Here is a 24,949-nt window from a genome sequence, read left to right on the forward strand (position 1 = left end):
GAGGTGAAGAGAAGTAGGGAAGGCTTCCCAGGAAAGGGCGGCAGGGTGGGCAAAGACTCAGAGACAGAAGCAAGCATGACTGTGCTTGGGCCTGCGGTGGGGGTGGGGGTCTGCAATAGAGGAGGTGAGGCCAGAGCACGAAGGGCTTGAATGCACAGTAGCGATCGGGACTTGCTGTGGTTGACAGTGGGGAGCTATTGTAAATTCGTAAGCAAGACAGTCCGGTATGATGTGTGGGTTGACTTAGACGAGAGAATATTTGAAACCTGGCAGCCTGGGCTATGGTGGCCGAGGTGGCCAAGAGACCAAAGGATGAGAACACAGGGTTGGATAGCCTCCAGATGTCCTCCTGGCTCCTCAGATTGCCAGTGGTTTTATCTAGGGAAGTCCTGAACCTCAGGAATCTGCTTTGACTCTTCTTGGTCACCAAGTCACCCATCCTTTCCTTCTGTTCACCTCATGGCTGCAGCCCCTGCCAACCAGCCTCCCCAGCTGCAGCCCCCAATACCGGCTCTGACCCCTCTCACTCCAGCTCGACTTCTAGCAGGCCATGCTTTTGCTCCAGAGTCTGCAGTGGCTCCCGATTGCCTCTCAGCAGGCTGCGGCTTGCCGGCAGGGTTCTGCGTGATCAGGCCTCCCAGACAGAGAGCCCGTCCCACCTGGCCAGCCCAGCCTTCCTCAGTTTCCCATCGCCTGTACACAGCACATTCCTCCCTCCACTCATTCAGACCGAATCCATGCCCTATCTTTCAAGAGCCTCCTCTAACCCCTATAGTGTAGCCTACAGCCTTTATCCCTGAATCCCATACCTCCATACCTTCTAATAACACTTATGTTTTGGGGCCATTCAGGAGACCTGAGCTCAGACCCCAGGCGGGGTCCTAAGCTGTAGGTTGACCTGAAGTCTTTTTAAGCTTGGGTGGGCTGCTGGAAGTGCTCAAGTCAGACATTAGAAGTGATGGAGAAAATATCACACATTAATTCATTTACCCCTCCCCACAATCCATGAGGAAGGAACTTTTGTTATCGTATGGTAGCGAGGAGGACATTGAAGCCTAGAAAGTTTAAGTAACTTTTAAGACCTCACATTTACCAAATGACAGAGCCAGGGGTCAAACCTGGCAGTTTGGCTTATAACCACTAAGCTGAGCTGCCACACTTTTGGTTCTGGACATGTTCCAGTCCATTAAAAATTATTTGTGGAGGGCTACGACTCATCTGGCACTGTGCTGGGGGTCGTGGAGATGTCAATGAATCCCTTCTGTGTGTTAATTAAGTAAACAGTAAACTGCGCTATTTATTATTTGCATACACAACAGCTAAAAATAAGTGTTTATAAAGTCCTTTTTACTGTATCAGTGAGTAATGAGGCAGAAAGTCTTATTATCCTTATTTTACAAGGTTGAGTGACTTACTCAAGGTCAGTAGCTGGAAAGTGGTGGAGCTGAGGTTTGAACCAAGTTCAAACTCATAACCTCTACCCTCTAAGGGCTCTCTTTGAGGCCCTGCTATGTGCCGGGCTGGGAAAGGGACAGAGAAAAGAGACCCAGTTCCTGCTGTCAGGGAGGGAATGGGGAACATGGTGCCTTCCTCATTGGTTTGAGGGGAGAATGGGGTATTAAAAGGCTCTGTAAATTGGGGTAAGATAGAGAGCTAGACAGGAGGTTACAGGAGAATGCAGGGGCACTAGGAGCTCTTCTGGGGTTACTGCGGGGCGGGGAGGGGGGGGGGGCCGGTGCCTGGCCTGGCTGTAATGTGGGGGAGGAGTAGGGTAGGAGAAAGCTTTTGGGAGGAGGTAGGCCCAGCTGTGCTGCAACCTACAGTGGGGGCGGGAGTAGGGGGGGAATGTAACTGGAAGAGGAAGCAGCAGTGCAAAGGGGATTTTATCCTGAAAGCGATGGGAACCAATTAATATATTTTGATTTTAGAAAGTAATTTTCAAATCCATTCAGGTGTAATAAGACCCAGAACCTATTATATACGACTAATGATTCTGTATTTTATGTAAACAAATGATTAGGTAGTGAACATAGTGTGTGTGTGTGTGTGTGTGTGTGTGTGTGTGTTGTAGAGACAAAGGCAAATGTTGGGAACATCTAGGTGAAGCTATGTGGAATTTGGAACAAAGTCAAGTTGGGTTGCAGCTGGCTCAGAATAAATATGGACGCTCTGCTCGTTTATTCTGCTTTAATCTGGGTTGGGATTAAATACGCTGGGCTATGTCCAGGAGGGCTCCGTATACTCTGAAGTGGAGGGCTGCTGCCCTGTCTGTCTGGACCCTAGGACGTATCCTGCTCCCAGTGTAGGAGCGACGCCCAGATGGAGCCAAGTCAGGAGGCCCTACGCCTTCCAGGTAGCAAGGACCAGGAGCCTGGCAGAGACTTAAGGGGGCTCCTAGTGCAACTGCCCATCCCTGGTGCCTCAGACTAAAAGGCAGCCCCAGCCCTGCGCTTTCTTTGGCTTCTCGGCTTGAGTCACACTGAACTTGCAGAAGAGAAACAGCGCTGCCCGGGGCAGCCCTGTGAGGTGAGAGAGCTGGAACTGTGGCCCTGGGGCTGCCGTGTGGCCTTGGGCTAGATTGTTAACGTGCTGGGACCTCCCTTCCTTCTCAGTAAACTGGAGATAACAATACAGAATTGCCTTCTGGCAATTTCGACTGGATTTCGCAGCGGGTAGATGGAGTAACAGACAGGAAAGTTTGCTTTGTGCACCGTAAAGAGCCGTACAGTGGGAGTGACTGCTATGGTCATTAGTGTTCTTTCATGGGGAACAACCAATCCAAGTGCAGCCGTGCTGGCCTCGGGGTCTTAGCCCAGAGAAAGTCCAGCGGTATCCGAAAGACAGACTTGCCTGTGTGTGCCCGCTGTGGGCCACTGGGGATGGGGGACCTGGGACAACAACACTCTGGCCCCCGGCCAGGCGTGGGTGAAGCTGAGTCCAGGCAGCTTTTCCGACTCGCTCCGCCCCGGGGCGGGGGCTGAGGTCTCCCGCCGCTATAAAGCAGCCGGCTGGGAGCAGAGCTTGGCGCCCTCCGAGCTGCGCCCGCGCGGGGGCCATGCGCGAGGGGCTGGGCGCCGCGTGCGAGTCCGCCCGGCCCCGGCTTTGCCGGCTCCTCCGTAGAATCCTGCGGCCGCAGCCCTCCTGCGGCCCCCGCCGAGCCAGGTACTCCCGCCGGGCCGGGGTCTGCCCTGGGAGGGAGGCGGGCGGCTCCGCGCGGGGACCGGGCTCCAACCCGACGTGGCACTCACCCCCTCTGAGCCTCGGTCGTCCGAGAACATATGAGGGTTGGAATTTTCGCTCTGTAGGATTCCGATGAGGATTTACTTAGTGTTTTTCTCGGTTAGAACACCTACGAGGTTGCAATTAAGTAGCCACGAAGACCCACGTGCACCCACGAGAGGGGGCTGTGCAGGCTGCAATAGGAATTGTCCATGTTTCAGCCCTTGGGAGCTTTCTAGAGTTTTCAGCACGGGGGCTGCTACACCGTTTAGGACAGATATGGTTAAGGGAGCACCGAGTTTCTTGTCTTACAAATAAGGTCCAGTCCCCAGAGCGACTCCGTGCTCCACGCCCTTGGTGTATGGAGAGGTGGGCGGGTGGGGAGGAGTGGGAACTTCAGGGAAGTCAGGACCCCAGGTCAGTCCCCAAACAAGCCACCGACTGCCGCTCTGACCTCAGTGTCGCCAGTGTCACTCAAGGGCTTGTGGATGGTCCTGGGTCTAAGCAAGCACCACACTCCAGCATTCCTCTTGATGACAGGTCCTTAAGTAGGGCCTGTGTCCCCATGAAGGACCAAGCAGAACCTGGCACAGCTGTGGGTTTAGCCAAACGGCCCGAGTGTCTGGATAGACAATGCAATAATTTGGCAATAAGTATCCAGACCCTTACTATGCTCACCTGGCTTCTGGTCACCCTGTCCCCCAGCACGTAACCCAAAGAGCTCTACTCACTGGGAGAGGAAGGGAACAGTGCATAGCTTTGTTTATTCATTTTCAAATTTAAAAAAATTTTCCCAATTATGAAAGGAAGTCATGGTCACTGTAAAAATTTGGAAAATGCAGACACGTGCAAAGTAAAATTCAAATCACCCGTGCTTTCATTGCGTAATGCTAGTCATTGTTAACATTTACCGGGTTTTTCTATGCTTGGAGAGAGAGAGAGAGAGACAGAGAGAGAGAGAGAGAGAGAGAGAGAGAGAGAGAGAGAGAATCAGACCATGTGTACCGTTTGAGGCCTTGTTTATAATAGTGGAGAAACTGGACACAACCTAAATAACCAGGCACAGGCAATGGGTTCGCAGGCTCATTATGGTCCATCTGTACAGTGGCTTTTCAGGTAGCTTTTTACTATTTGGGGACAATCGTTATGTCAGGTGTACAAAGACATTTCTTCTCAATCTAATCGTTTCTGTGCACCAGTAAGCTCTTCAAATTCTCCAGTTCTATGGCCAGAAGTAAATGAAAGGAAGCAACACCAAGCAGGGTTGGGGGGGGGTGGCTGAGGGATGATGGCAAAGAAATGACAAGGGCAGTAAGCATTCTCACTGAGGACCCCAGTCACAAAACGTTTCCTATTTAAGCATCCCCCTGATGACTATTCAGCCATGGCTTCCCTGTTCTGAATATCCAGATTACCCTCTATTGGCTTTTTTTCTGGTGGGCACAGCAGTCAGAGGGGTGATGAAAGCTGGTCACGTGGAGGCCACTGTCCAGGGCTGCTGGATCACTTGAGTCAGAAGTTGCTTTCTGATACATATGTGTGTTCTTAAAGGGACGCTATCTCTTTATAGTTATAAATCATACAATGCTACTAGTATGTAATGTCTGTGGAAAATTACATAATGTCAATATAAATATATGGGCATTGCTTTTTCCAATAATAAAACCAGTACATGCTCATTCATCATATTCCAACAATGCAGGTATGTATAAAGTGGAAAATGAGAGACCCTTCCCCTTGAACCCCCGCTTCCCTTTGGGTGTGTGCACACGTGCATGCACACCCCAGAAAATACTGCAAACAGCATGAAACACAACAAGCTTTACTGAAGTGCCCCTGGAAGTGTGATTCGCCCCAGAAGGAGGCATGTGTGGGGTGTGACTCTTGGAAGGGTGCTCGTGCATATGCGACCAGAGGAACCACATGCCTTCTGTTCTCTGTAAGCATTTGCCAGGAGAGCGAACCTGAAATCTCAAACCAGAACGAATGGTTTCCGACTTCAGACTATGAGGACTTTTTTCCTCTCCGAAGGACAGGCAAAGTTCTTTCAGTCTGTTGTTTTAAAATAAATATAACCAATATGTTTTTTTAGAAAAGAGTCTTTATCTTCCAGAAATACGGAGATATTTTTGGATGACAGAGCATCTCAGACTTGCTTTAAACGGATGGCTGAGCTGGGAGAGTAGAGTTGAAACAAGACTGGCCAGGGGTAGATAATTGTTGATTGGATTGAATTTGGGTGAAGAGCCCATGGAGGTTTATGACTCTATTATCGGTACTTGTGTACGGTTAACATTTTCCATAATAAGAATTTGGAATAAATAAATAAACCAAGACAAATCAAATGCTTTAAATAAAAAAACTTAAGCCCCGTCTCCTCCCACCTCTACCCCCCCAAGATGAGTGGGTGCTCAGCAGTGTTGCTGGCCTGGGAAGAGCTATTCTCTGTTCACCCACATTTGTGTTGGCTTTTGAGGGGGGCATCTTCCCAGAACTTTTGTGGGTTGTCCTTTGGACCACCAGCTTTGGTTCAGCTCCCTTCATGTCTTTTTGGCTTTATAGAGGGAAGGCAAGAGAAGAAAAGGACCAGGAGGGTGGTGATTGAGGAGACTGAGTCTGACTGACTGCCTCCCCTGCCATATACACACGTCCTCCTTGACTGGAAACCATGAGCCATTCACTCCCACCCTCTGGACCTCAGTTTCCCGATCCATCAAAAGACAAGCTGGCAGGAGGGACTCTGAGCCTCCTCTCTGCCCTCAGATACTCCATCTCATGATAGCTGTTTCCTTTCACAGGCCAGTGACACAGGATGACCCCAAGTGTCACAGCCTCAGCAAGCACCAGGATGAGTCCCCCCAGCCCCTCACGGGGATGGCAAAGGTCAGTGAGTCACACGGGAGTGGGAAGCCCCATCCTCCTTTGCCCAGGCAGATGCAGGCTGAGCAGCCTGGTGGAAGCTAGGTTCTGGGCAGTGAGTGGAGACCCAGGGGGAACAGGTGGGGACAAGGAAGGGCTGTGAGAGAGCAGGATGATCCACGGTGATCAGGACTGGTGGCCTCCAAGGTGCCCTGGCACCTGAATGACTTGGCTGTGTGGGCTGGCAGGCCTGGGTGAGGAGACCATTCATGGAGCCAGGGGTGGTACACTCCAAACTAATCTCAGACGGTCCCAGCTCCCAGCCTTTATTCCACTGGTTCCTTCTTCTCTAAGTGCTTTGGACCTCTCCAGAGAAGTAGGCAGAGAAGTGGGTGGGAGGTGGGAGCAAAGATGGTTTTCGCATTCTTAAACGCCCCTGTGGACGGCAGTGCCACGTTCTTCCTTGTCCTGATTTTTGTTCTCAGCAGTATTGGTTGTGACCGTCGTCTCCCTCGCATCTCACCTTAGTCCCTCCTGTTGCAATTCCTCTGAGGGAGCATTTGGCAGGGTCTTGGGTGAGGAGAGAAACCTGGCCAGTGCCCCAGGCACCTGGAGCTCTTAGCAGGCACTGGCCCAGGTGGCCAGGCTGCTGGGAAAGGAGGAGGGACACGGACCGACACCCACAACTCCCCACCCCACCCAAAGCCAGAGCAGGGCCCAGGGGTCCAGGAGAGACCGGTAGGGTCCTTGGGTTGGAGGCATTTGGAAATCCCTGTTTTTTTTTCCCTCTTAGAAGTCTCCAGACCCCTTGGTTAAGCTGGATGCTCCCCCATCGACCTGTCCACGGCACGTGAGGATCAAAAACTGGGGCAATGGGATGACTTTCCAAGACACACTTCACCACAAGGCCAAAGGGGTGAGAAGTCTGGGGCTTCATGGAGAACCACCTTTGTCCCAAGCCAGTGAAGCCATCAGGGTCCTTAGCGGATCGCATAGCTATCCCCCTGGGCAAAGCAATTAGTCATCAGCTTGGGGAAAGGGTGCTGGGCACAGAGACTTGTGTTCCTCATAAATAACAGCAGGAAATACATGATGCCAGCTCCTTGAGAACCCCCCTCACGGATAATGGATAATCCAGAGGTGAGCTAAACAGTTACAGGAACAAATCCATTCTTTCCTAGAAAGACAGATTTCAACATAGTATCAGGCAGAACTGAATTGAACTATATCAACAGGTAGTAGTGAGCTCTCTGTCACTAGAAGGATTCAAGTGCTTTTGGATAGAGAGGTTGGAGAGGGGTTCAAGCATCCAATGAGTAGTTGGACGAAGTGTCCTTTAAGGCTCCTTCCTAGCTTCTAAGTTTCTCATTCTAACTTGAGAATGCCCTCTAGCTAATGCATCTCAGTGGGAAAGAATGGAAAATTTCAAGACCATGAAAACAGAATGATTTCCCACAGTTTCCAGAAATGACCACAGTTAACGTGTGGGTGTACCTCCTTCCAGTACTTTTTCTGCACCATCCTCTGACTTTGGGATCTGCACCTTCTCAGTTGAATTAAGTTTGGCTGAACACCAATAGTGTGTCCCCCGGAGCCACGTCCGCCTCTTTAGATGAGAAGGTAGTTGAGCTGTTTCCAAGGATTGAGCTGTTGTTCACTTTGCTCTGGGTCTGGGGCCGGCTGGGAATAGGACCAGAGAGTGAGCCTGGGCGGTGGGGAGCAGCCAGGGGTCACACCCACTGGGGTGCAGCCAGTAGAGGAAAGGAGATCTGGGTGAGGAGAAAGCCTGGTACACCCTAAGGAGGAGGTGCCACAGGGGTCGAGAGGACTGGCAGGGAGCTGGAGCAGCCAGAGTGAAAGGAAGGTGGCCAGGAGAGCCAGCCCTGGAAGAGGATGGCACCAACAGCTGTCTGCGGGGCCACGCAGCCCGCCTCACCACCCGCCTCTCTTTCCAGGATCTCGCTTGCAAGTCCAAGTGTTGCTTGGGAGCCATCATGAACCCCAAAAGTTTGACCAGAGGACCCAGGGATAAGCCTACTCCCCCAGACGAGCTTCTACCTCAAGCTATCGAATTTGTCAACCAGTATTACAACTCCTTCAAAGAGTAAGGCTTGCTTCTTGCAGGATCTGCTGTCTCCCCCTTCCTGGGAGCTCTCCTGTCTCCGGCCATTTCCCTCTGACCCCAGACCTTTATCCTTCCCAGGTTTGCAGTGGATCCAGGGCGAAAGCATAGTTCTTCAAGGAAAAAGACCCAGGACTAGATTTTCATAATCCTAAGACAAAGAGGCAGAGCAAGAGTGATTAAAAGTGTGGGTCGGGAGTGTGACTGAGTTTGAATCCTGGCTTCCCCAGGAACCAGTCCTGTATCCTTGGGAAATCTGTTTACCCTCTCGATACCTCAACTGGAAAAGGGAGGGGCGGAGGTGATGATACAACCTGGTTCATAAGATTGTTGGGAGGATTAAATAAGTTTAGATCAGTGTCCTGCCACAAAGTCACCTTGATGTACACCTTTTTTCATTACGAAATGTTTGTGACAGGTAGTACCTTTGAGACCACCGACCCAAGCCCTCCTCCGCTAGGTGTGAACAGGGAAGTCCAGGGACATACCTGAGGTCACCCCGTCCCAGCTAGAATTTAGGCCACCAGACGTGGAGAAGGCAGGTTGTGTGCTCTTTGCACTGAACTGTGTTGGGTTCTCTATTCCTGGGTATCATAAAATATAGGACTTTAAATTTAGGCCCCTTTAAAATTTTAAAATAAAAATGCACAAAGGGATTGTAAGACAGAATGGCCAAGGGCATGGATTTGCTGATTTGTGGGCTGGGGAGGGAGTGTGGCCCCACGTGGCACTTTGCCACATGAAGAGAGCCACGGAAGTGCATCTGGGACCCCCCCGTGGTGGAGAGTGGTTCCTGGTGATACCACGTTCCCTCTCCTGTGACCCTACAATGTCTGAGCTGAGAGGGACCTTGAGTCTATGAAAGAGCCCCTTATCTTCCAGGGCCAGTGATCCTCAACCACGGCTGCACTGTAGAGTCGCCTGAGGACCTGGCAAGATATTAATGCCAGGGTGCCCTCGGCCAAGAGCGTCAGGGTCTCAGGAAGGGGAGGCAGCAGACACCCATGTTCTTTAAAAGCTACCCGGGAAATTCTAATGTACAGTCGGATTGAGAACCCTGGTCACAGCAGGGGATTGCCTGCCGTGTGTGCTGTGCAACTAGAACCTCTACAGAAGTGCTTTGTGACTGGGCAGTTCAAGGTCCTCGGGCGTTCAGCTTACTTGTTGACTAATGAGCCTTTCAGGGTCCAGGAATTTTCTCGATGGGCTTCACTGGGCCACTATATCGATGCTAACGTTTACTGAGCACGAAGGATGTTCTGGCCCTTGTGGAAGTACCTTGTAAAGAATGCTCACCACCACTCTGGAAGATTGCTTCCATTGTTGTTCTCCCCATTTTACAGACAAGCAAACTGAATGCATGGAGGAGATGTAACTTGCTCACAGTCACACGTTCTGAAGTTCCAGAGCTGGAATTTGAACCCAGGCAGTTTGGCGCTGGAGCCCCTGCTTTTAACCTCAATGTTCTAGCGTCCAGCTCTTTGATCGTGAAGATTCCGACTCCATGCTGGACCCCAGAGGTCCCGCTGGTGTTTGGAAGGCAGCTGGGTGGGTAGGAGCCCGGGGAGGCTCCAAGGCTGCTCTCGGTGGCTGTTCAAACCCATTTGCTTCTCATTGAGGCAGGTTCCATTTTTCACAGTCACAAGTCCATACCTGGGACCCTCAAGATGGGAGAGTCCATCCCCACAATTACACTAGCAGCCAAAGGCATGGACCGCTGGGTGGGTTCCGTCTTTCATGAAGGAAGGATGGTATAGTGAGAAATTGTAACTTGCTCAATGTTCTGTTCAAATCCCATTTGAGGGAGCCAAAAGTCACTGGCTTTTTTTTTTTTTTTTTCCAGAACGAATAGGTATCATAGCATTTTTAGTGCCTCAGAAGTGTGACTATATGAAAACCGTGGTAAAATATAAAACTCTAAAGGAATTGGGTGAAAATGTAAAAAAAGAATCCCTTTTTATGTAGTCACCTGGTAACACTGCCAGGTACGCTCAAGACATCAGTGTCCTGGGGATCGTGACTGTTTTCATGCTTGGATACAGCGGGGAGTGTTGCTAGAAGCTTTGGGGGGGCGGGTAGGGCTTCCTGTGGTGGGGCAACCTCAACCTTCACCCAGCAGGTCCTGAAGCCAGGAGTATCCTTGAAGATAAATAGCGCCAAGTGTTTTGTCTTTGAGCTTTTTTCTTTAATCAAGGAAGAGTCGTTGAGACACTCTTCATCCACAGAAAGGCCATTTTGTTCTGAGTTGTCCACTCTCCTTAATCAGGAGTTCATTCCTTAAATATTTTTGTTTATTGCCATTTTAAACATCTTTGGTGCTGACTGGAAATCTCAAGGTTGCTGTGTGTGTGTGTGTGTGTGTGTGTGTGTGTGTGTGTGTGTGTGTGAAAGCCTTTCTGACTGAATCCCTCCCTCCCTGGGGGATATTTTTGAAGTCTGGGAGAGGAGAGGAGAAGCCAGTGTAGAAGTCTCATATGAGATCGCTGACGGAGTAGTGCAGAAGTTGAGAAAAACCACGCTGCAGAGGGCCTGTGCTGTGGGACTGTGTTGGGGAGGGCTCCTCCCTGAGCAGGCCCTGGGGCTTTGCAGGCTGAGTCCTGAGACCCAGTCCCTATGCAGGCCTGTCCAGGAAAGTGTGGGCAGGTCCTTGGCATCTCTGGGCTTGCAATTCCCCGTAGGGTGGAAGGTGGAAGGTGGAAGGGTAAGAGCCTGCATTTGGCGTCAGGCAACCTAAGTCTGAGTCATGACTTTGCTCTTTATCACACTTATGTTCTATGCGGGTACTTAACCTCCTGGGCCCTTGTGACATTGGACTATAAAATGGACACAAAAGCGCCTCCCTCCCGGACTCAGTGAGACCCTGGCTGTGAATGGGCTTCCCCCAGTCCCTGGCTCCCAGCGAGTACTCTGTACACAGGAGCGGCTGTGGGAGGGACTGGCTCATGTCTTAACCATGGGAGGCGGATGGCTGCTCCCCTGGCCGGGATGCAGGACGTGGCAGTGGCGTGATGCGTGTTCCTCTGGGTCTTGCATGTGTTTGAGGATTGCACTCCCTGCTCGCCAAGCTGAGCTGGACGTGATTAGAGAAAAACTGCCTAGAAACAACAAGGGTGCTGAAGGGATTGGGACCAGCTACGTAACGTGCAGGACCCAGTGTACAAACAAACACGTGGGTTCCCTGTTCAAAAGTGGTGACAAATTTCAAGACGGTGACAGCAGACCATGAAATCAAGCATGCGGCCCTTCTAAGCTCGGGGCCTGGGACACACACCCAGGAAGCCGTCCTGGGGGGGACAGTCTCCACGAGAGACATCTTGCCCGCTTGGTGTCCCGGTTCATTTCCTGCTTCTGTGGACTGAATTAATCCCTATGTAAGGCCATCTCATTGTTGATCTTCCTGATGTCTTCCTGTCCCCCAGGGCAAAAATAGAGGAACATCTGGCCAGGGTGGAAGCGGTAACAAAGGAGATAGAAACAACAGGAACCTACCAGCTGACGGGAGATGAGCTCATCTTCGCCACCAAACAGGCCTGGCGCAACGCCCCCCGCTGCATTGGGAGGATCCAGTGGTCCAACCTACAGGTGGATTTCCTTAGCCCCAAGTGGAAGAGGAAGCTGGGGTGGGGCGGGCAGGCCCTGAGCAGCTGGCCCTGAACAGCCACGCAGAGCTGTGCCCAAGGCTCCCCAGACTGAAGCCAGGGCCTTGGGTTCTCTCTTCGCATCCCCGAACATGACATGGGGGCCCTGTGAGAAGTCTAGCATGCGATTTCAGCACCGGCCTTTCTAGCTGATCTTTCTCTCGTGTGTTAAATTTGGGAGACTAAATGCCAACATCAAACCAAACGACCTTGTTATTGTTGAAACCCTGGTGCCGCGAATTCAAACCTAGACTTTCTTGGCTCCTAGAAAACATTTTCTTTATCCCAGCCTCGTAGGCCATCTTTCCAGTGGGGCATCATTTATTGCTGGATAATATTGAAGGCATTTGGGCCGAGAAATTGATGAGAAACGCCAGTGAAGCTGACTCCGGCTCTAATAAAATGTGCTGGAGGCCTGGTGTGAATGTTGTAAAGAAATGAGCCTGTGGCAGAGGTTTTCCTGATTCGTGATACTTGAAAGTCAAGTTTTCTTGGGATTTGGGTTTTGATAGGTTCTTCCAAGGGCTGTTTCCTAAGCTCCCTTAGGAGAGCAGGAGAAAGAATAGACGCGGCAGCCATGAGGTGGGAGATGTCATGCGGAGAGGAGAATGCAATGCTCTGCTTGGTGTTTGGGTGGTGGGCACCTGGGCCACACCCTTGGTCCCTTGTGACTTAGCTTCTGATCAGCCCAAGCCCGGTGCCCTCCCAGTCCTTGATGGGTGTGGTCTGGGGGTTGCTGTGTGCAGGTCTTCGACGCCCGGAGCTGTTCCACTGCCCAGGAGATGTTCGAGCATATCTGTAGACACCTGCGTTATGCCACCAACAACGGAAACATCAGGTGGGGGAACCTTTCCCGAGGCTGTGGTGCGGCCCATCCTCCTCCCGTGTCTTAGCCAAAAGATGCAGATGGGTTTAGGGGCGGCATCTCTGGCTCAAGGGGAAACCAGGGAGAAAGGGAAGAGAGACTCAGGCTTCTTTAGGGAGAGTGAGCAGAGCCTCCGTAAGCTTCACGCCTCTTAGTAGCCCATTTCCTTGGTTTCCTTCTGACTGGGAACCATGTGCAGGGGATGGGAGGAATCTTGAAGAAGCAAGGTTAGGGCTCCCCACTTTTTAGAGGGGCTGAGAGGTTAGTTTTGCAGTAAACGGCTCCAGTGTGTTGTTTTTCTTGTGGGAGCATCACTGCTCGTCAGTACCCATCTCCCGCCTCACCTTCCCCGGAACCGAAGAGATCAAGGCTGATTCCATAAGACTGAACAGCTCACTTGATCATTTATCCATCTTTCTGTTCAGCAGACACTCAGTGCCCAGCCAATAGGGACCCAACAAAGGGCGAGGCATGGGGGTGGGGTGGCAGGGAAGCAGAGGTGACTAAGACTCTAAGATGCCACTCCAGCCTGCTGTGAACCTATGCCTTGTACTAGGCAGTACGCAACTAGCTCAACTGCAGGGAGAGAAATATGCAGCAAAGACAGGGGCTGGGGCAGCTAACCCTGCCCAAGGGACGGGGAGGGCTCCCTGGAGGGGCCGGTCCCTGTGCTGGTCTTGAAGGAAGGGTTGGAGCTGGAGGGAGAAGAAGGAGGGAGAGGGTCTGTCAGGAAGTGGGCCTGGTGACACAGAGGCCAGTGAGAGCTTGGCGTGTTGGGGACCTGCAAGAGTTGAGTTCAGTTAGCTTGGGTGCAGAGGGCTGAGGATTGGGAAGACAGGAGTGGGAGGGGGACCAGTGGAGGATGCCTGGGAGCCCCTGACGAAGCCAGGTGGTAAACAGCACTGTCCTCTTCTTGGGGAAGGTCGGCCATCACTGTGTTCCCCCAGCGGAGCGATGGGAAGCATGACTTCCGGGTCTGGAACTCTCAGCTTATCCGGTATGCTGGCTACCAGATGCCTGACGGCACCGTCAGAGGGGACCCTGCCTGTGTGGAGTTCACCCAGGTACCCGATCCAGTCTCAGTGGGTGACAGAGTGGAGCCCAGAGGGGTCAAGGTGCCTGGGTCAGCAGCCTCACTGGGCCTGTCTTGCCCCCAGCTGTGCATTGACCTGGGCTGGAAGCCCAAGTACGGACGCTTTGATGTGATGCCCCTGGTCCTGCAGGCTGATGGCCACGACCCTGAGCTTTTTGAAATCCCACCTGACCTTGTGCTCGAGGTGACCATGGAGCATCCCAAGTAAGCATTGCTGCGGGTGCTAAGGGTGTGAGTTAACATGCATGCCCCCCTCCTTTCCTAAGGGAGACCTCTGTCCTCAGGCCCCTCCCTGCACCTCCCCCAAAGCCCAGCCAGCCGCAGGTAATACTCAAAGGGCTGGCTTTCAAGGCCTGCCTTGTACAGCAACTCTGCACTTGTGTCTTGGGCCTCAGATGTATGAGAATATATTGATGGTGACGGGGAGGCAGAGGCTCAGATGGTGCCCTAGGAGCTTGGGAAGCAGTGACCTCAGGAGAGGAACCCTTGAAAGGCTCCGAGATTCTCTCACTGAGCAGCCCAGGCCCCGTTTGCCTTGTTAGCTGTCCCTCTCCTGACTGTGGTGAAAGCATAGGGCTACAGTGACTTCTGGCTCCTCTGGTTCGGCCCTTGCCCCAGGCCCTCTCTCATAATTACAGAAATACCTCTGTGTATCATGACTTACTATGTTGCAAGCATGAGCTGGGCTCTTTTTTTTGTCCCTTGAATATACCAAACTTTTGTCTCTTGAATATACCACCTCAGGGCCTTTGCATGTGCTGTTCCCTTGCTCTTCCTTCAGAGTCCATTTCTTCTTGTCAGTGAAGTGTTCCTGAATGCCACCCACTCTGAGAAGCCTCTCCTGAACACTCAATCTTGAGATACCTTCACTCTCTGTCTACCACATCATCTTGTTTTTACCTTCCTATTTATTATTCACCTGTTTATAATCTAGAGTTTACACTGTAGACTGTAAGCGCCTTGAGAATAGGGATCTTGCCTTTCTCGTTCATCCCCAACACCTAGCAGGGTGCCTGTCACCTACTGTGTTTCCCGGAAAATAAGACCTAACCAGAAAATAAGCCCTAACATGATTTTTCAGGATGACATCCCCTGAACATAAGCCCTAATGAGTCTTTTGGAGCAAAAATTAATATAAGACCCGGTCTTATTTTCAGGGAAACACGGTAGTAGGTGCTCAATTATAAATGTTTCTGGAGTAAAAGGATATACAAATGAATGATACTACTATCTTCACAATAATCCCACAGATTTGATGCTATTATCTCTATGTTGTTGGTGGGGATACTGAGGCTACGAGAGGCTAAATAAGATCCCCAGGTCACACAGCTGGTAAGCAGTAAGGCAGAACTTGAGCTCAGGCTTTGTGACAGGAGAACTCAACCACTGTGTTATGTTGGGTTCTCAGCAAGGCCTATCATGTGCTCGATGCTTAATACATGTTTGCATGAAAGGATGAGTGAATCATGCATAATTACTGAATGATACCTAATGCATCCAATTCACTTCTCAGGTGGGATGAACTTAGAGACCACTTGAAAAGGAGTTCTCGTGGTTCACTCTTTTTCTGAAGCTTTTTTAGGGGGAGTGAGGGGGAACAGACGTGAAGTCCCCAATTGCCACTGGCTCTACCTCCCTGCCAGGTACGAGTGGTTCCGGGAGCTGGAGCTGAAGTGGTACGCCCTACCTGCCGTGTCGAACATGTTGCTCGAGGTGGGTGGCCTTGAGTTCCCAGGGTGCCCCTTCAATGGCTGGTACATGGGCACAGAGATCGGGGTCCGAGACTTCTGTGACGTCCAGCGCTACAACATCATGGAGGTAAGAAGGACTGTCCAGCTGGGCCAGCTGGAGGTGTGGGCCTGTGGGTGGAGTCCCAAGGACCGATTCACCCCCATTTTTTTGCCTCTGCAGGAAGTGGGCAGGAGAATGGGCCTAGAAACGCACAAGTTGGCCTCACTCTGGAAAGACCAGGCTGTCATTGAGATCAATGTGGCTGTGCTCCACAGTTTCCAGGTACGTCGAGGGTTTGGTGAGTCCGAAGACTTTCTGGTTAGAAGGTCATACGGTCCGGCCACTCCTGCCACACTTGATTTTCCCCTTATCGCATTGTCCTTTTATTCATGCATCACACAAGTATTGAACACCCATTTTGTGCCAGGCACTGTGCTAGGTGCTGGGACCTTGTCTCTCTTGTTCACTGTTCCACCTCTAGAGTCTAGAAGAGTGTCTGGCATACGGTAGATGCTAAAAAAAACAGATGTATGAATAAATGAACAAGAACCCACATCCACATGAGCACTGGTTCTCTTGCTTCCCCTTGGGCCTCACACACAATAGCTGGGTTACTGTGTGGGACTGAGCCCTCTGGTCCATCTGCTGCTCTTATTCATAGAAACACTCCCCTTCTTTTTGGGGAAGGAGGCACGGGATGTGTGGAGACACCTACGTTAGAAACTGGGACCATCTCCACAAAGTTGGCAGATGTCCTGGAGGCCAGACTACTGGCAGAGGATCATTCAGTCATTCAGCAAAGTTTTATTGAGCATTTTTCAGGCACTAGGCTGGACCAAGGAGATGCGTGGAGAACAAAATAGACAACAACTCTGTCCTTGTGGAGTGTAGTAGGGAGCTGACATTAAACAATCACCTAGTAAATATTTACAATCACACATTGTTTCTCAGGGCTGCTCACCCCAGAGGCAGGTCAAGCTTGTGCTTGATTGGGAGGGAGGGGTGGCTCTGAGACGGGACAGGAATAGCCCTTTGGGGCTGGCCCAGCTCCGGAAGGCCATGCTGGTCGTGGACCACACATCCTGGCTCCTGGGAGCTCCCAGCATCAACCCTGATGTTGGCAGGATACAGATATGCCCCAGAAAATCTGCTTGTCCTCAGCTGTCCCCTAACCATTGCTGGTCATGTTCTCCTACTGCTTGAGAGTCTCCAGGACGTCCTCGTTACTGTCCTGCAGGTTGAACTTCAAAAGACTTGACCTTGTTTCCTCATCTGTAAAACAGAGATGATAATAGTATAAGGTCTGATCATTAAGTTCGCGAACTCACCCTAGAAAAAGTGCTACACACCTCATAGCTGAATATCACTACGGTCACCTTCAAAGTGCTTCCCTTGGGAAGCTATGCACCCATGCCAGTGCCTAGTCCACCCTGCAAAGCAATGTTGGAACTCTTTTTCTGGAATGGCCATCAGAGCTGTTGTCTTATTACACTCGATGTCCTAAATGTCATCAAAATGTCTTCCTTTCAATATTTCCTTTATCTTTGGGTAAAGAAAGAAGTCATTGGGGGCCAGATCAGGTGAGTAGGGAGGGTGTTCCAATACAGTTATTTGTTTACTGGCTAAAAACTCCCTCACAGACAGTGCCGTGTGAGCTGGTGCATTGTCATGATGCAAGAGCCATGAATTGTTGGTGAAAAGTTCAGGTCATCTAACTTTTTCACACAGCCTTTTCAACACTTCCAAATAATAAACTTGGTTAACTGTTTGTCCAGTTGATACAAATTCATAATGAATAATCCCCTGATACCAAAAAAAGGTTAGCAACATCATTGCAACAAGTTCACGAACTTAATTGTCAGACCTCCCTCATTAGGTTACTGTAAGAATCAAATGAAAATATATGCAAAACATTTTGCTGCACTGCCTAGCTCCTAGTGAACACTCAGTAAGCATAGTTTTGTTATTGTTATTATTAGTATTGTCATGTTACCATCATTATCACAGCAATCATCATTAGCTCCTGAGCTTAAAACTGGTCTGGCACCCAGAAGTTGCTAAATGAATACGAGTGAATTTTAGAAGGTGTGTCTGGGTCTCCTGGGTCCTCCATAAGCTGGTTCCTCTCCTGCCTCCTGGCCTTGAGTCACGCTGAATCCTCCTCCAGGAATGCCTGTCCCCGGCCTAACCTGTACCCATATCTCAAGACTCACCTCCTCTTAGAAGCTGTCTGTGAAATTCTCCATCTCTCCTCCAGGCTTCTTTCTGTACTGAGTCTTCTCCTCTGTCCTCTGTCAGGACCTGCACCCACCTCCATCATAGCTTCTATCAGCGCATGCGGAACAAGTGACTTTCATCTGCCTCCTTAATTAGAATATAATCAGATGCAGAGAAGGGGCCATGTCATTCACCTCTATAATGCCCAGGCCTTACACAATGCCTGGCAAACAGAAATAATAACAGCTTACATTTATTGAGCATGTTCTATGCTTTACTTGTATTAAAAACTTATTATATCCTTTCAACAACTTCATGTAGAAACTGTTATCATGTCCACTTTACAGGTGATAAAACTGAGGCTTAGTGAGGTTCAGGAACTAATTGCTCAAGGTTACATGACCAATAAGAAGCCAGGGTTTGAACCACTACATAAAACAAATGTCTCCTGACTGAACGAGGTTTCCCTGACATTGAAGGGTGTGGCTGCCCTTGTCGGGTCATTCTGGGAAGGCTCAGATCCCACAGCTTCCAATTTGAGGATGTGGGACATTGTGTTTCCATACAGAACGTTCCTCCAATGCTTCAGTCCTCTTCAGAGGCGACTAGTTCCTTCTTGGCCAAGAGCCACATCCTTGGGGAACTGACACCTGGAACTCTCTACCAGCAAAAAGGCACTATGGTTTGCTGTATCAGCATTTAGAGAGAGCCATTTGTCGGGAGTTCAGGGAGACTTGTGGGCATGGCCTGAGAAGCCAGACGCTACCCCCAGAAAGCCAACAGAAGGCCACCAGGTGACCTGTGGGCTGACCATGGCGATGATGATGTTTTTGTCTCCTTCAGAGGTTCTGAAAGTGCTTTCTATTTGGGTATTTATTTCACCAGCAAGGAGTGGGCCAGGAGGAACTGCTGTCTCATTTTACAGATTTCTGGTCTTTCCTAGATAGTTTATATGGGAGCCTGCAGCCAGCAGACCAGTCTCCTTAGTCCCCTGTGCCTTGCCTCAGCTCCCCTTCTTGCCTCCTGATTTAGAAGCAAAATGTGACCATCATGGATCACCACTCCGCTGCAGAGTCCTTCATGAAGTACATGCAGAATGAGTATCGGTCCCGAGGGGGCTGCCCGGCTGACTGGGTCTGGCTGGTCCCCCCGATTTCCGGAAGCATCACCTCCGTGTTCCACCAGGAGATGTTAAACTATGTTCTGTCCCCTTTCTACTACTACCAGGTACGGGAAGTTCCTTCCTCTCCTCTCTGTCTTGGAAGCTCAGGGGTGGTGAGGGTATGCGTGTCTGCACCTGTGTGCGTGTGCTTGCATGTGTGTGCATGTGTGTGCATGTGTGCATGCACGTGCATCACTCGTGCAGGACGTGGAGGAGGAGCAGAGACACGGAGGCATATTTAATGCTTTCCAGGCTTCACTCAAGGTTACTGAGCAGCTTTTGTTCATTTCCACAGAGCCTGGCCCTGCAGGAAATCCCTTTTACTGTACCTTTAGTGGCCCGTTACTCTGACAGAGTTTAAGCTCCTGGTGACCATTGCACCTGCCTCCACGGGGGGGGGGCGGGGGGGGCATAAACAGTCCTATAGCATCACGGTGAAATGGTGAAGAGCTTGGTTAGGTTTGGTAAGAGCTTCCTTACCCTAAAGGTGATAAGTAGGGTGCCTTGTTGCCCAGGACAATTTGTACCTGTTGTCATAGCACCTCCCGTTCCTTTCAAAGGTGTCCCAGTTTGGGCTGTACATTGTATAGTCTTCCTAGTGATAAGAAACTAAAATCAAAAGAGAAGTGGGGTCTCTTCCTTCCAGGGGGACACTAGTGAGAGTAAAATCAACGGACCACGCGGTACATGGGACACAGACAGACACAGCGCTGCCCTGTGGGGCTATTAGTGAGGTGGGGGTAGAGGGCAGGGCCTGCGCGCCCCCCAACTCATGAAGGGCATGAGGGTCATCTGTCTCCCCAGCATCGCTGAGCCCGGGCCCACCTTCCTCTCACGTTGCTCTCTTTTCTGAAGGTGGAGGCCTGGAAAACCCACGTCTGGCAGGATGAGCAGCGGAGACCCCGGAGAAGAGAGATTCGATTCCAAGTCTTGGTTAAGTAAGTGGGAGCGGCCACTGTTGACGTCCTTTCCTTCTAGTCAGGCTGCCCTCGAGGCCTTGAAGGGCAGGGAACCAAGAGAAAAGATCATCCTAATGCAGTTTGGCTCCTGGAGGTCTGCCCATCAATCCCACGGGTCACCTGCTGCCATTGTTCCAACCGCCTGTGTCCTCCGTTTTCCCGAAGGGGCTGAGTAGTGGGTTGAGCAGTTGAAGGAAGGAGATGGACAGTGAGACAGGGTTGATAGCTGGTGAGAAGCGTGGGGTTTTCCCCCTCAACCTGCTCTGCTTTGAACCCTGTCCCCTTCCCATGGACCTGGGCGCCATCTTCCTCTGGAAGGCCGAGTCAGCACACAGTGTCTGTCTGTCTGTCCCCACAGAGCCGTGCTCTTCGCCTCTATGCTGATGTGCAAGACCATGGCCAGCCGAGCTAGAGCCACAATCCTCTTTGCGACAGAGACGGGAAAATCAGAAATGCTGGCCCGGGACCTCGGGGCCTTGTTCAGCTGTGCCTTCAACCCCAAGGTAGCCGACCCAGCTGGACATGTGCCATTTTCTCTTCCTGTGTGAAGAGAAGTCTGGGAAAGTTAAAATGGTCACCCTGCGCCTGGATGTCCCAGGACCTTGGATGCGCCGCTGTACCTTGTAAATATGTGATAGGAGGACAGATGTGTGTCCGGGGATTCCCAAACCCGCACAGTAAATAGGTTTCTCAGAGTGTTCCAGGGAACACAGTTTGAGAAACACTCTCCTGATGACTCCAAGTCACTCTATGCGTGAGCTGCTCTAGACGAATTTTATTCCTGGTTACTGAATGATCGCCTTCCATCCAGGGTACAGTGCTAACGCTGAAGGGGCCAATGGATGAATAATATGCAGACAAATAAAACCCCAAAGGGTGACTAATTCATTCCATCAGTGTTGGATTTTATCCTTCACCACTGCAGGCCTCCCAAGCCTGGCTAGCACAGCGACGCAGTGACACCCTTACCCCGAGATCAGGCAAAGCATTCGGGTTCCTCAGGCGCCAAAGGCATCATTGTTATAACCTGCTCATCCCATTTTTGTGGAAAATATGTCCACACAGCTATGAAAAGCTGTGAAAGCGGTGAACGTGTTTTGATTTGGGACCTGCAGTCTATTGGAGACAAAGCCTCCAGGGCTCGCTGACGTGTTGTCTTGTCGGTGGGGCTTGAGGCAGGAAGGAGATTCGAGGACGTTGTTCGTTTCACAGGGATTTGTTAAGCTCCCGCCTCCTCTGTGCCTCCTCTGTGCTGGGCACAGCGGGGACAGGATGATGAAGGGGGCCCTCGGCCTGGGTCGGGGAGGGAAGTGCAGGGTGTCTGGGGAGGGCGCAGAGGGCCCCACCCTGGAACCCAGGGCTGATACCCACTCTCGGTGCCCTGCAGGTGGTCTGCATGGATGAGTACAGGCTGAGCAGCCTGGAAGAGGAGCAGCTTCTGCTGGTGGTGACTAGCACGTTTGGGAACGGAGACTCCCCCGGCAACGGAGAGGTATGCGGGCCAGGTCCCAGCGGTCTGGGGGGCGGTAGGGCCCAAGAAGACCAAGGAAAGGATCGGGGGGATTCAGCATGTCCTAAGGAGGCTTTCGGGACTGAGTGCTCAGATCACTCTGGGTTGTCCTAACGTCAACCATTTTGCCTGTGTCCTTCATCACTCTTGCCATCTGCAGGTGCCACCTTTCCTATGATATACTTAAATATAGTTCGGTAAATGGACCTGCCTTTTTAAATTAAAAAAGTCATGGTTAAAGAAAACTTTATATCACACTCACAATTGGGAAGCCAGGGTTATTTTAGAGGATATGGGACCAGTTGTTGCTCTAACCAGGTTCCAAATGAGAAGCGAGGCTCAGTCACACCCCATTAGGAGACCCTCTGGTGATGCCCTGCTGTAGGCCAGGCCCAGCGCTACTAGGGCTGGGTGAGTTGGGAGGGGGCTGTTCTGGGTCCCCCCTGAGGGTCAGGCCCACGTGACTTGCTAAGGCTGAACTTGTCTCTGAGCCCCAGGCAGGTACATATAAACCAACTTTCATTTGTGGATCTTGAACCTTCTCCTGTCAGACGTGGCCAGTTTTTCAATGGGTCATCAGAAGAGAAAAGGCAGTGCTTTGATGAATCCTGTCCTGAGAACTCTGTGGTTCTCTCTCTTTCTAGAAACTGAAGCGATCCCTGTTCATGCTGAAAGAGCTCACCAACAAGTTCAGGTAAGGCTGTTCCCCACCCCCGCTTGTCCGAGCCCGGCTTTATGGGCCCAGAGTCTGGAACTGGGTATGTACCAGGGGGTCTTCTCTGGGATGTCCAGGCACAGAGAGAGCCTGTCCTCAGCGTGTGTCACGGATCAAGCTAGGGAAATCAAGGCCCCCTTACAGGGCTGCAGGCCAAGCATAGGGTTGGTTATGAGAGTTAGTGACAGGCTTGGGAGCCAGGGAGGACCAGAAGGGGATGTGCCCTGGTGGGTCCTATGTCTGGCTGAAGTGGGAATGTGTGAGGCTGGTCTTAGGGGCTGTTGGTACTGGTGGACGAGGCCTCCATGGGTTGGCTCACCCTAAGCTGTGTGTGTGTGTGTCCTCCTTGGGCAGATATGCCGTGTTTGGCCTCGGGTCCAGCATGTACCCTCAGTTCTGCGCCTTTGCCCATGACATCGACCAGAAGATGTCCCACCTGGGAGCCTCTCAGCTCACCCCAACAGGGGAAGGGGACGAGCTCAGTGGGCAGGAGGAGGCCTTCCGCAGCTGGGCGATGCAAACCTTCAAGGTCAGTTCACAGCTGGAGCTCCCCCACAGCATGGACAGGAGGCAAAGGGGCATTTGTGTCAGGCGTCCTGGGTGGCGTGACCCCTGCCTGGTCCTGTAGGCATGGTCCCAGGTGTGGGTTGGGGTTGCAGGCCTGAGGGGACATGTCATTGTCGCTTTCCCTCCGCCTCCCAGAAGAGCCCCATTTTAAGTGTAGGTCCCCTGGGTGGGAGAAGGCGGCTAGGACACAGCTCTGCCCTCAGGGAGCTTTGGGTTAAGATCTTTCCCCCTCTGATAATCCAGGTCACCTCTTGTCTCCTGGCCACAGAGAGGTGGGGACCGAGACCATCCAGTTGAGTTCTTTGTGCCTGTGTCAATTTGTCTTTGTCACCTGTAGCAAGCTTGCTTCCTCTGATTTAGCAAACTCCTCATTTAAGCGAAGTGTTTCACCCAACAGTGGTGCCTAGAAGCACCAGCTTGAGTCACGGCAGACGTGGTGCCCAAGCCCCGGCCTGGGGTTCCGTAGGAAAACGGAAGTACTCAGACCTGCCTCATGGTGTGGGCATGCTGATAAAACGAGATACTATCAGTATCAATATTCAGCATAATGCCAACAGCTACTGTGTGCCAAAGCCGGGCACCTCTTTGAGTCTTCACAACCACCCACGAAGATAAGTATGCTTAGTGATTATACAAAGCACTTCGCTCCGTGGTATGGACCTGAAGTAGGTGGTGATGCCGCTGCTGATGACAATGACGACTCTTAACACCAATCCGCTCTGGCTTCTTCCAGGCAGCCTGTGAGACGTTCAATGTCCGAGGCAAACACTGCATTCAGATCCCCAAACTCTACACCACCAGTGTGACCTGGGACCCGCACCACTACAGGCTCGTGCAGGACTCACAGCCTTTGGACCTCAACAAAGGTACCTTCTTCCCGGCACCACATGGGGCTTGCTTTGCCCTTCCTGCCAGGGTCAGGGTTTCTGAGCTCTGAGCCTGTGGTCGAGGAGACCACTGGGACCCTCTGAACAGAGGCAGCTGGCCTAGGGCTGCCAGGCATCTCTCTCTCGTTGCCTCCAAGAGCCGGTTGGGGTGCCAGAGTCAAGGCCTTGCTTCATCTCTGAGGGAGGCCGTTTCAGGAGGAAGCCCTGGGAGGAAGCTGGAGAGAGACGGATCTGGCACCACCTGAGGGCCTCCTGTGTGCCACGCACTGTCCTGGGCTCTTTGTCCACCAACTCTAAGTGAGCCCTGACACTCATCCTGCGAGAAAGGCACAGACAGAGAAACTGAAGTTCAGGGAGTTGCCAGCATGTGGCCAAGTTGAGAGCTGAGCCCCAGCCTCCCAGCTCCTACGGCAGCCAGGGATTGTAAACAACATTCTGTAGAGCCCGGTCCAGGCTGCAGTCTGTGGACTCTCCACAGCGCCCTCCGGCTGCTGTGCCTCTGCGCTCCCTCTTTTCTTGTACCATGAGCACAGTGGTCCTGCAGGTTTCTGCATGTTTAGGATACCCCCAGCTTCACCTGTGCTCTCCTGCGGATCCCAAACCGTGGGAATGTCCTAGAAATCCCCATATTTAAATGCAATGTAAAGGCATCTAAATTGCATTTCCCAGCCCCCAGCAGCAGGACAACCACCCTCTGTCAGACCAAAGGTCTTTATTTGTGATTCAGAAACACAGTGGGGAAAAAGAACAGGAGGAAACCCCTGCCACCACCACAGCGGGACATCCCAAAGGCAGTGTCCGGTGTCATTGACTCAGACACAGGGAGGCTGCCCCACCAGCACGTAAGAGCCACGTGGCCATTTCACCGTCTCTCTGTCCCCCACAGCCCTCAGCAACATGCACGCCAAGAATGTGTTCACCATGAAGCTCAAATCGCAGCGGAATCTACGGAGTCCGAAATCCAGGTGGGGTAGGGTACCGGGCTTCTTGGGCGATGGTCCACAGATTTTAATGAAGGCAAGACCAGAGCGAGTTAGCCTGTGAGAGAGATGTATCTGCTGGCATCAGCAGTAGTGCCATTGATGAGGACCAGCCGAACAGGTCACCCTGTGGCCCCAGTCCCTTCGTGTCTGGTCTCCATTAACCATGGGCCAATTTTTCCAGCTTGGGAACTAGGACCTGCTTCACGTCCTGCCCTCTGTCACTTGACTCTTTCACCAAAAGGGGAGGGTAGGAGAAACTCAAACCAGTGGACTCTTTCTTAAGAACTCTTAGGAGAAGTTTTGGCAGGGAAGGACATTTCCCCGCCAGGATGAGTGTTGTGGAATCTCTGTAGGTTTTGTTTCTCTGTGCTTCCTCCCCCATCCATTAGGAAACCTGGGCTTTGTTCTAATAAGAACCGGAT

At 51.6% G+C, this 24,949-nt stretch overlaps 1 protein-coding gene across 1 annotated transcript in view; it reads left to right on the forward strand.

Annotated features, from left to right (window-relative positions):
- Positions 1-3,035: 3,035 nt before the first annotated feature.
- Positions 3,036-24,949, forward strand: part of NOS2 (nitric oxide synthase 2) — a 31,057-nt gene continuing 9,143 nt past the window's right edge. The window contains exons 1-18 of the mRNA XM_033089054.1: positions 3,036-3,162; positions 6,018-6,102; positions 6,872-6,994; positions 8,034-8,182; positions 11,620-11,782; positions 12,585-12,676; positions 13,626-13,767; positions 13,861-14,000; positions 15,440-15,614; positions 15,708-15,809; positions 18,777-18,971; positions 19,762-19,844; positions 20,224-20,368; positions 21,253-21,357; positions 22,020-22,069; positions 22,445-22,619; positions 23,391-23,523; positions 24,431-24,509. Of these exons, the coding sequence (XP_032944945.1) occupies positions 3,056-3,162; positions 6,018-6,102; positions 6,872-6,994; positions 8,034-8,182; positions 11,620-11,782; positions 12,585-12,676; positions 13,626-13,767; positions 13,861-14,000; positions 15,440-15,614; positions 15,708-15,809; positions 18,777-18,971; positions 19,762-19,844; positions 20,224-20,368; positions 21,253-21,357; positions 22,020-22,069; positions 22,445-22,619; positions 23,391-23,523; positions 24,431-24,509 (2,243 nt within the window). The 5' untranslated portion in view covers positions 3,036-3,055. The remainder of the gene's footprint in view (positions 3,163-6,017; positions 6,103-6,871; positions 6,995-8,033; positions 8,183-11,619; positions 11,783-12,584; positions 12,677-13,625; positions 13,768-13,860; positions 14,001-15,439; positions 15,615-15,707; positions 15,810-18,776; positions 18,972-19,761; positions 19,845-20,223; positions 20,369-21,252; positions 21,358-22,019; positions 22,070-22,444; positions 22,620-23,390; positions 23,524-24,430; positions 24,510-24,949) is intronic.

Source organism: Rhinolophus ferrumequinum, chromosome 21 (genome assembly GCF_004115265.2).
Source record: "Rhinolophus ferrumequinum isolate MPI-CBG mRhiFer1 chromosome 21, mRhiFer1_v1.p, whole genome shotgun sequence".
Classification (NCBI taxonomy): Eukaryota; Metazoa; Chordata; class Mammalia; order Chiroptera; family Rhinolophidae; genus Rhinolophus; species Rhinolophus ferrumequinum.